A 9,682-nucleotide genomic window follows, 5' to 3' on the forward strand; every position below is an offset into this window, starting at 1 on the left:
CTCCCAATTGGTGCTTTGACGCACGTATTATATCAGGTGAAATGAATGATTTTTGGGCATGCGGAGTGTTGAGATTTCAGTGAGGCCATGCTGAATGAAGCATTGCCATTTTCTGAAGTATTGCATACTCTGTATTGTGGTTGATATCTTTAGAATGGTTCCAATTACCTGAGTACTAAAATACTTCTGTATTATTGTCCGCATTTACTTGGCCATGGTATGCTTTGCCTTTATGTGCCTGGGCCTGCCCCATTCTTTGTTATAGTTCAGTCTAAAATATGCATGAAGCAATCTTCTCTGAAATTAATGGCATGCCATGCAGGTCACCAAGCATGTCTCTGCAGATCTCCAATGTCTCCTGAATTCAACTAGTGCTCTTCACCCTGCCAAGCTTGTTCCGGAGCTACCAGTGCACGCTCCTTATCCTTACTCCCGGTCTCGTCATCATCAGCTTGATCACCCGACGGTAATGTACCACCCCTTTCTTCCCTTCGTCTTCAGATGCCCTTGATCATTTTTCTCCGACGTGCACCTCTTCATTTGTCATTGTCCGGCACGCGCCGCGGCCGAACTGGGGCGAGCAAAGGTTTCCCTTGAAAGCTCAGCGAAAATGACGTATTACCTTGGTCACTAACTGTAACTCTAACAGCCACGTGAAGCTGTTGATAAATGCTCTTTACAGAGCAGAACTGAAATCTTAAGATATTCCTGGCTGGGACCTACATACATAACCAGAGAGTGATGTGTTTATCATCTAGTTCCGGAGTTAGATAGGACATGAACATGCATCTAAATCTTCGTTCGAAGAAGAGACGTATTGAGACAATATCGATTATTTAGAACCTGTCAAATTCAAGTCAGGCTCTTATCTTCGAACAAAGGACGTCATATTGGCAACGTGCCGATTATTCAGTGCTCTCCAATTGAAACGTGCTGTTTTGTTGGACACTTGGTGCCTCATAAATGAATGGTGGCATTAGTCAGCTACTTGCCCATTTTTCGCCTGTACTCAAGTAATCAGGGACATTGACGAATATAAAGAGGGATGCAATCATTTAGCAGAAACACCGTGCAACGGTTTCAAAACATCATGTGGGTAAATTGAGTGTCATAAATGTTTTTTTCAAAGATAGTCAGCTGCATTCCGCCAGTCTCTTTCATTGGAAGAATCTGATGCGATGTTTAACATCGTGCCGGTGTTTTGGTCGCGGTCTGGAAAGGAAAAGCATTCAGGATTAGTGACAAATGCATTTCAGGAAGGACGCTTTTGGTGCATATCGAATACCGGACATATGTATATATATATATATATATATATATATATATATATATATATATATGGATATATAGATATATAGATATAGATATATATATAGATATATAGATATAGATAGATAGATAGATAGATAGATAGATAGATAGAGAGAAAGAGAGAGAGAGAGAGAGAGAGAGAGAGAGAGAGAGAGAGAGAGAGAGAGAGAGAGAGAGAGGAGGAGAGAGAGAGAGATAGTATAATATAATATATCTCTATATATATATATATATATATATACATGCATATGGACGTCACGTTGTGTCATTTGCAGAAGCGTTTCAACTGTAATGCTGATAGTTTTATGAAACGCTCATTTTGACGTCAGATTTCGACATCTCCTTGACGTTTTTTATATCCGCACACCCTACCAACAGTTAATTTTGGAACACTGACCCGCACTGTTCCCGCGGCCAGTTCATTCCTGGCCGACGAATTCCGTCTGGCCCTTCCCGAACGGTAACAGCGAATCCGCATCGCACATACCAGGTAATAATGGCGGATCCGGTTCTTACATACCTGCAAAGGAGAATCCAAACATTACTCACCGGCAAACAATGGAGGATCCGGATCTTACCTTCCGGGTAGCAGGAGGGGTTCCGAATCGTACGCGCCGATCAGAAGCAGCAGCGACATTTCCGGGGAGTAGCCTGCAGCAGGTGACATTTGTTTGTTGTCTTAGGAACCACCGATTCGGTAAAAAATAGCTGTCCATGTTTGATGGTGATAAAGCAAGCATCAGGTTCCGCGCAATTGATTGCCCTTTTTGACAACCTCATTTGAACCTGGTTTAGAAACTGCTGCTGATTAAGGTGTTTCGGGACAAACATGAGTATTGTACTCAAAAAAGGATAGCTAGCCGTCAGGTTGGCAAGTTCTTATGTTATACCTAGGCCTACTTTACGCCTTGAGCTCAACACGTATGTTTTGCTTTACACTGGACACTGCCGAATAAGGTGTGTCGTCAGTGGCAAAACCAAATAAGACAAATACATTCTTTGGCGCAAGAGCCCACCAGTACACGGCATAGCAAAAGTTCTTTCCAAAAACTTAAATTCGTGAGGCGCGGATCGATCGAAATATCACCGTAAGCCATTGCCCGGCGTTGCAGTCACCTGATGCTGGGCGGCGTCCGCCGCCGCAGGTAACATCAAGTCGTGGGCGGCAAGCGACACAAAATACCTTTGCGTATAGAAATGACGCTACCGAGCGCTCCTTACGCCATCGTACGAGAATGTCCCTGTCTAAGGTCTACTATGCGGATCACGCATTGCCCGATTGATAGCCATTTGGCGGAAACGTTATGTGCTGTTGAGTATGAACTCGTTGTACGAATATGTTGGCCAGTGTTGCTTTAGACTTTCACTTCTCTAAGACAACTCACGTGATGCAAACAAAACTATGCACACCAAATGACTCAAAATATATTGTCTGATGTACAACTTAATACATACTGCAAGTTCTGCAACCTGTACCACGAACGTAGAGGAGAGGGGGGGGGGGGCTGTAGGGTGACCCGTTGCACATCTTGCTCTTTGCCGAGCCCGTGTATTCGATGCATCGGCCCAAACAGCAACTGCTCACAGACAGGAAACCCAGAACGCGTGTTGGCAGAGATCGCACGATAGCAGAAGTACCGTTGCAGCTGGGCTCCACATATTGCCGAAGCTCCAGCTCCAGCCGCAGACGTCCTCGGCAGTGCAGCGCTGGGTCGTACTCCAAGTGTGAACCAGATAGGCAAGATGGTCAGCGGTGCTTGCACTTTGTCCCACAGCTCACCACAGCTCCCACAAATCAGCGACCGTATGGTAATTCAGCTGTAGTGATTTCAACTAAATAGATCAAGTTTCCACTTTTTTGTTCTGACACTCGTCTTTACAGCTATATTCTTCTTGCCTTTCGGATATCAACGAACTGATAGTAACTCCTTGTCTATGCAAAAAAAGATCGCGAGGTAGGTCGCCACGTCTATTTTACAGAGCGGACACGGCTACATCATTGTATTTTTTATTGCACTATTGATTATTATGGTAATGACTGTACGACGAAACTTCGCCCTACTAGAATGCACCCTGCCCAGCAGTAACGCATCTTAGAACGACGCGCTTGTGGAACACAAAGTTTCAACTTACCTAGGTAATTTCCAAATGCTTAACTTGATTAACCAGGGGTGTCATTTCCTAACCTTGATCGAGGAGGACTGAGCTGATGAACTGACCCGATCTACGCCCACAACCTGATCTCTTTCCCAATTGCGGCGACATTAATTCACCTTTTCGGCGTTAAACAACAAAAATTTTGTAAAGTGGCTGGTCTCCTACAATATTGGACGTATCATCGTGGAGAATTGACCGGACAATCGACTACCAGCAGTAGGTTCAGCTATTGTACATTCTGGTTAGCCGTGGGTTCACCTGGGTCGCCTTTTGCCGTCACGACCAGACGCCAGTGGCAAACACGGCGCTTGTGGCGAACCTAGGGCACATGACAGGAGATTTGGAAATGTTCTCGCGAGGACTTGGGTTCGGTGCCCTTAAAAAGGCGGTGTAATCTTCATGACGGGTTTTATTTCACACCACAATAATATGGCATACACGTGATGGGCTGAATCTCGGACTGGCATGACGCCAGGATGTACTATGACGTCATTTTCGGGAATCCCGTTGATAACTGTCGCCTCACTGTGAGACGAACAGGTTTCACACACATTCAAAAGTGTCGGGCGGATAGGCGACCGGAAGTGAGCAAACACAGACATTGTTAAGAACCAAGAGAGCGTGTCCAGTAAAGCAATCAGGGCGTGTCTTTCAATTGCGCGCAGTTCAGGGTCCTGGGTTAAAACATACTTGTTGAGCTCAAGCTGTAAACTGGGCAGATGTATCGCATTAAAACTTGCCATCCTGACGGGTAGTTATGCTGTTTGTAGGCAAAGCACTTATGTTTGGGCTGAAACACCTTAATCAGCAGCGGCTTGCAAACCAGGTTCACACGAGGTTCTTGAAAGATGGAATAAATTGCGCACACCCTGATGCTTCTTTTAATATCATCAAATACAGACTGAAAGTTTTTTAAAAAGTGGTTCCCAAGACAATACGGAGATGTCACCATCTAAAGGCTGCTCCACTTAAGTGTCAAGGCTGCCTCCGATCGGCGCGTATGATTCGGACCCCCCACCCCCCGCTGACCGGAAGGTAAAAACCGGATCCTCCATTGTTTGCCGGCGTATAATATTCGGATCCTCCGTTGATTGCCGTTATGCAAGATCCGGATCCGCCGTTGTTGCCCGGTAGATACGACCCAGATCCGCTGTTGCCGTTCGGGAAGGGCCAAACGGAGTTCGGATTTGGTCGGCTCGGAATGAACTGGCCGCCGGGATAGTCCAGCGAGAAAGGCAGATTCGGTAAATGGCGTTCAGGCGAACAGAGTTTATCAGGCGCTGGAGTGCAAAGTGGTAGGAAGATTGCTTCGGTTGCGTTGACCTTTTGTATCCATAAACAGGAAGGCGGTGGGTCGCTGGGTATGTTAGTTGGAAAGGTGTGGGAGGGAAAAAAGGAGAAAGACAGGTGAAGGAAGAAAACAACGAATAAAAACCTACTGGGAGATAGGAGACAGCCAGCGCAGTACCTGATTTGAAAGGAGATAGAGAGAGAGAGAGAGAGAGGAGAGAGAGAGAGAGAGAGAGAGAGAGAGAGAGAGAGAGAGAGAGAGAGAGAGAGAGAGAGAGACCCGTCGCCAAAAACGGCTACCGCATCTTTCCTTGAACATGAATAGAGAAGCGACAGATTTTCCCCTTTGCTTTAATCTGGTAGGCCTGCACATATCCCGGCATGCCAATGCAACGTTTGAACGGCCTCTGAAGCGGGGACCTGTACCTAAAGGTATGGCGGCGCAGAAGCGCGCCCGACGTGCTGTGTCGTCTGAAACCCCGACAGCCGGCTGGCGCCGACGCGCTGCGGCGATAGACACAGAATGACAATTCTTCAATGGTTTTTGGCGTGTAGCTCCTCGGAACATTTACATTTGGGCTATGAAACTTGGATGCCGTGCTAAAGAAACACGCCTTCACACAGCTTGCCAAAACAAGAACTCAGTATTATATACAGCGCCTCCAGTCAGAAAATAAGTATCTAAAGTTCTCTACGCCGCGTTTCATTGCCACAGACCGGTACCGAAGATTCGATATTTTTGCGCCACATGTATGCCTGGATTGTACAACTGCGATCAAGGATTTCTCTTGATAACACTGAACTGGATCCGGGCGTCCCGACTGAGACCCACTAAGGTGGGCAGTTTCATGTTTAGTTAATTGTTCCAGCTCACGTGCCCCCCCCCCTCCCCTTGTTTGAGATCAAAGAGGACCGAATCATTTCATGTCCCAGTGCGTTGAAACTTTTTAAGGTATGTTTTGTCCTTATCGTCCCTGATCAACCCCCCCCCCCCCCCCCCCCGTCTTCTTCCTATTGCAAAACTACGCTTCTGCAACTCAGCCAGTTCTTACGCTTCTAGAATTGTAGCGGACTGTGCATCTCGTCAGCCTTGCGTGAAATATTGAGGATAATCAGTGAATAGGCGTGACTTTGTCTTTCGTAGTCGAATTTGATGCTCCTCCAAACTTGAAGGCGGGTCCGACATCCAGCACAAACTGTGTGCTTCCAGCAGAAATATATTCAGCGAGGAACACCGAAGCATGCCAAACCCAGACCAACAGACCATTTAATGCTGGGACGACGGATATCCGTATCCGCCGCTGGCATGTCCGTGACCAGCGTATCCGTAGCTACGGGGAGCATATGCGTAACCACTGGCGGCGTTGCCAGGGTAATCCAGAGAACGGCGATAGCGCTGGCCGTAGCTACCGTGGCCGTGGCCGGCGTGTCCGGAACTGTAGGGAGCCGGTCCGTAGCCGCTGGAGCCGTGGCCATGGCCGTAGCTGCTGTAGCCCAGAGAACGGCGGTAGCGCTGGCCGTAGCTACCGTGGCCGTGGCCGGCGTATCCAGAGCTGTAGGGAGCCGATCCGTAGCCGCTGGAGCCGTGGCCATGGCCGTAGTTGCTGTAGCCCAGAGAACGGCGGTAACGCTGGCCATCGTGCCCATAGCTTACGGCGTGTCCGTGGCCGTGGCCGCTGTATCCGGTGTTTCTGCCGTAGTAGCCACCATATCCATTGTATCCGTGGCTCGCAGAGACGACAGCCACCAGGGCAGCCAGGAGCAGCAGCTGAAAAACATGATGGAAGTACGGAATAACAGTAGGTTCTACTAAAACAATAACAGACACATTGAATTAATGACGGGGACATCGTAAAGGACTGGGTGCTTTGCATGTTGACTGCTCGTTAGGTCAACAACGGTAAAACAGCTGATCGAAAGCATCCTGCCGTTACTCCGCAGCGTTGCCCGCTACAGCAAACATACACAGCAGCCATAGTCGCTTACCGCAAGCTTGGCGTTCATCTCTGCGGTTTGTCGAGCCTCCGAGTGCTGGGAGAGTGGAGAAGTAGGTGTGCATGCCACTGGGGACCGGACGCATTTATACGGTACGAATGAAAACTTGTGGCCATGCCCTCAGAGACCGCAAGAGGGGAAGAGAGAGAGAGGGAGTTCGCAGAGACCGCAGCATTGGTCCCAGAAACAGGGTGTGGCTTGCACTCTGCTGATATGTACACACTCTCGCTCTCACTCTCTCACTCTCTTTCTCACTCTCTCACTCTCGTTCTCTTGCTCACTCTCCCTCTCTCACTCTCTCCCTCTCACTCTCTCACTCTCCCTCTCTCGTTCTCTTGCTCTCTCTCATCACATCCTACACTCTAACGATGTCTCCTATCTGCCGCTAAGTCCCTATCCGCTGTTTTTCTCCCTTTGCCTTTCTTTCTTCTTTCTCCCCGCCCACACTTCTCCAAAAAACATACCCAGTCACCCATCGCCTCCTCGTTCACAGATACAAAAGGTCAACGCCACCGACGCAATCTTCCGACTACTTCGCACTCCAGCGCCTGATGAGCTCGGTTCGCCTGAACGCCATCTACCGGGACCTGCCGTTCTACCCGGACTATTCCGACGGCCAGTTCATTCCGGGCCGACCAAACCCGAACTCTGTTTGGCCCTTCCCGAATGGTAACAGCGGATCCGGATCGTACCTACCGGGCAACAACGGCGGACCCGGATCGTACATACCGGCATCCAGAGGAGTATCCGAAAATTACACGCCGGCAAACAACGGAGGATCCGGATCTTCTCTTCCGGGCAGCACGAGGAGCTCCGATTCGTACGCGCCGATCGGAAGCAGCAGTGACGCTGCCGTGGAGTAGCCTGCAGCTGGTGACAGTGTTTGGTGTCTTGACAACCACTGATTTGTTAAAAACTAGCTGTCCATGTTTGATTGTGTGTTAAATCCATTATCAGGATCCGCGCCATTCATTACCTCTTTGGACAACCTCGTGTGAACCTGGTTTGGAAGCCCCTGCTGATTAAGATGTTTCGGGCCAAAACATAAGTATTGTGCTCACGAATAGCATAGCTAGCTGTCAAGCTGGCATGTTTTAATGCTATACTTATGCCTAGTTGCGCCGTGAGCTCAACTAGTGTGTTGTGCTGTATCCTAGACACTGCTGAACACGCCCTTGCAGGACACGCCCTAATTGATATACCTGACACGCCTTTGTGGTGTTTACTACTGTCTGTGTTGGCTTACTTCCGGTCAGCTATCTGCTAAAGGCTTTGAATGCGTGGAGCCCTGTTTGTCTCACAGTGAAGTGAAAGTCATCAATGAGCTTCCCGGAAATAACGTCATAGTACATCCTGGCGCGAGCCCGACCCGAGGTCCAGGCACATCAGGCTTACAGCATATCAGTATGATGTGAAATAAAATACATTACAGAGAAAGAAACGTTTTTATCTTTAAGAGCGCCGAGCAGAGGTCTTCGTGAGACCATTTTCAAATTTTCTGCCACGTCCGCTCAGTTCTCCACAAGCGCCATAGCCGTCAGTGACGTCAAATCGCGGCGAGAAAAGCACACCGGTTGAGCTCCTGGCGATCCAGAATGCGCAATAGCTGAACCTATGTTGGTAGTCGATTGTCCAGTCAATTTTCCACGGTGATGCTTTTGATATGTTATTAGACGAACCATCTTTTACGAAAGTCTTGTAGGGCAAATTTACTTATAAGTCATCCAATCTAAATTAATGAAAATACACATTTGGCTGCTCAACTTTAGCCTTTAAAAACAATGCAGGTAAATTGAAACCTTGCGTTCCATAAACGTGTCGTTCCAAGATGTGCTAGCAAAGCAAACTTACATAATTACAGGCGTTGGCGCTCCATCAAGAGGCGTGACGTCATGCGTGGCGTTGCTTGGCATAAATGGGCGGAAGTTGTAACAGCTTGTTCATGTCTAAAAAGTAAAAGAAATTGAGCAGTGGAGAAATCTTTATAACGAAGGAGTGACAACCTGGACAAACTAACTGAAACTGCCACAGGTCAATCAATTTACGTTCGCTACTTTTCATTGATGTTAACTTGCAGAAGTCCAAAATCCATAGCCACAAATAATTCAATCCGTTAAGTGTTTTTCGATACCGCGGCACGAAAGGGAAATTCATACTCATATCATGAAGTAGTTCCTCAAACATTTCCGTGGCCCATGAGCCACACCCCACAGCTGGTGTTAATGCTACGTTCCCTGCCGGGAACAAGGTCATACCTTTGCTTTCGTGCAGTATAAAAGTGGCAGGGTCCAGTCTGCATGCACACTCACTGCTCTTCTCTCCCAGCAGTCGGAGGTCCAGCAAACCGCAGAGATGAACGCCAAGCTTGCGGTAAGCAATCATGACTGTTGTGAATGTTTGCTGTAGGGAGGAACGCTGTGGAGTAGCGTCAGGACGCCTCCGATCTGCTGTCTTCAGCTCGTCAATATGAAGGAGCATTCAACGTGCAATTAGTTCAGTGCATGACAATTGCAATGCATGTGCAATGCATGAGGAATTAAACATGCTGTATAGTTATCAGCGTTTTAGCACAGCCCATTTGTATTCTGAATATTCATAATATTTTTCAGCTGCTGCTCCTGGCTGCCCTGGTGGCTGTTGTCTCTGCGAGCCACGGATACAACGGATATGGTGGACATGGTGGCAACTACGGTGGACACGCTGCAACAGCGGCTAACGGTCGCGGAAGCGCCGCAGGCTATGGGCACCATGGCCAGCGCTAACCGCCGTTCTCTGAACTACGGCAGCTACGGCCATGGCCACGGCTCCAGCGGCTACGGACCGGCTCCCTACAGCTCCGGATACGCCGGCCACGGACCACGGCAGCTACGGCCAGCCGCTACCGCCGTTTCTCTGGGCTACAGCAGCTAACGGCCATGGCCACGGCTCC

At 48.5% G+C, this 9,682-nt stretch overlaps 2 protein-coding genes across 2 annotated transcripts in view; one reads left to right on the forward strand and one right to left on the reverse strand.

Annotated features, from left to right (window-relative positions):
- Window positions 1-6,025: 6,025 nt before the first annotated feature.
- LOC119094937 (glycine-rich protein-like) lies at window positions 6,026-6,762 on the reverse strand. Its single transcript, XM_037217848.1, has 2 exons — window positions 6,745-6,762; window positions 6,026-6,526 (listed from the first exon to the last, which is right to left on the reverse strand). The coding sequence occupies exons 1-2, from the start codon at window positions 6,760-6,762 to the stop codon at window positions 6,026-6,028; spliced, it is 519 nt and encodes a 172-aa protein (XP_037073743.1).
- A 2,313-nt stretch (window positions 6,763-9,075) lies between these two features.
- The window catches only part of LOC119095986 (keratin-associated protein 19-2), an 8,913-nt gene continuing 8,306 nt past the window's right edge, over window positions 9,076-9,682 (forward strand). The window contains exon 1 of the mRNA XM_037218853.1: window positions 9,076-9,123. Within this exon, the coding sequence (XP_037074748.1) occupies window positions 9,106-9,123 (18 nt within the window). The 5' untranslated portion in view covers window positions 9,076-9,105. The remainder of the gene's footprint in view (window positions 9,124-9,682) is intronic.

Source organism: Pollicipes pollicipes, unplaced genomic scaffold, assembly GCF_011947565.3.
Source record: "Pollicipes pollicipes isolate AB1234 unplaced genomic scaffold, Ppol_2.1 Scaffold_4219;HRSCAF=4965_pilon_pilon_pilon, whole genome shotgun sequence".
Taxonomy (NCBI): Eukaryota; Metazoa; Arthropoda; class Thecostraca; order Pollicipedomorpha; family Pollicipedidae; genus Pollicipes; species Pollicipes pollicipes.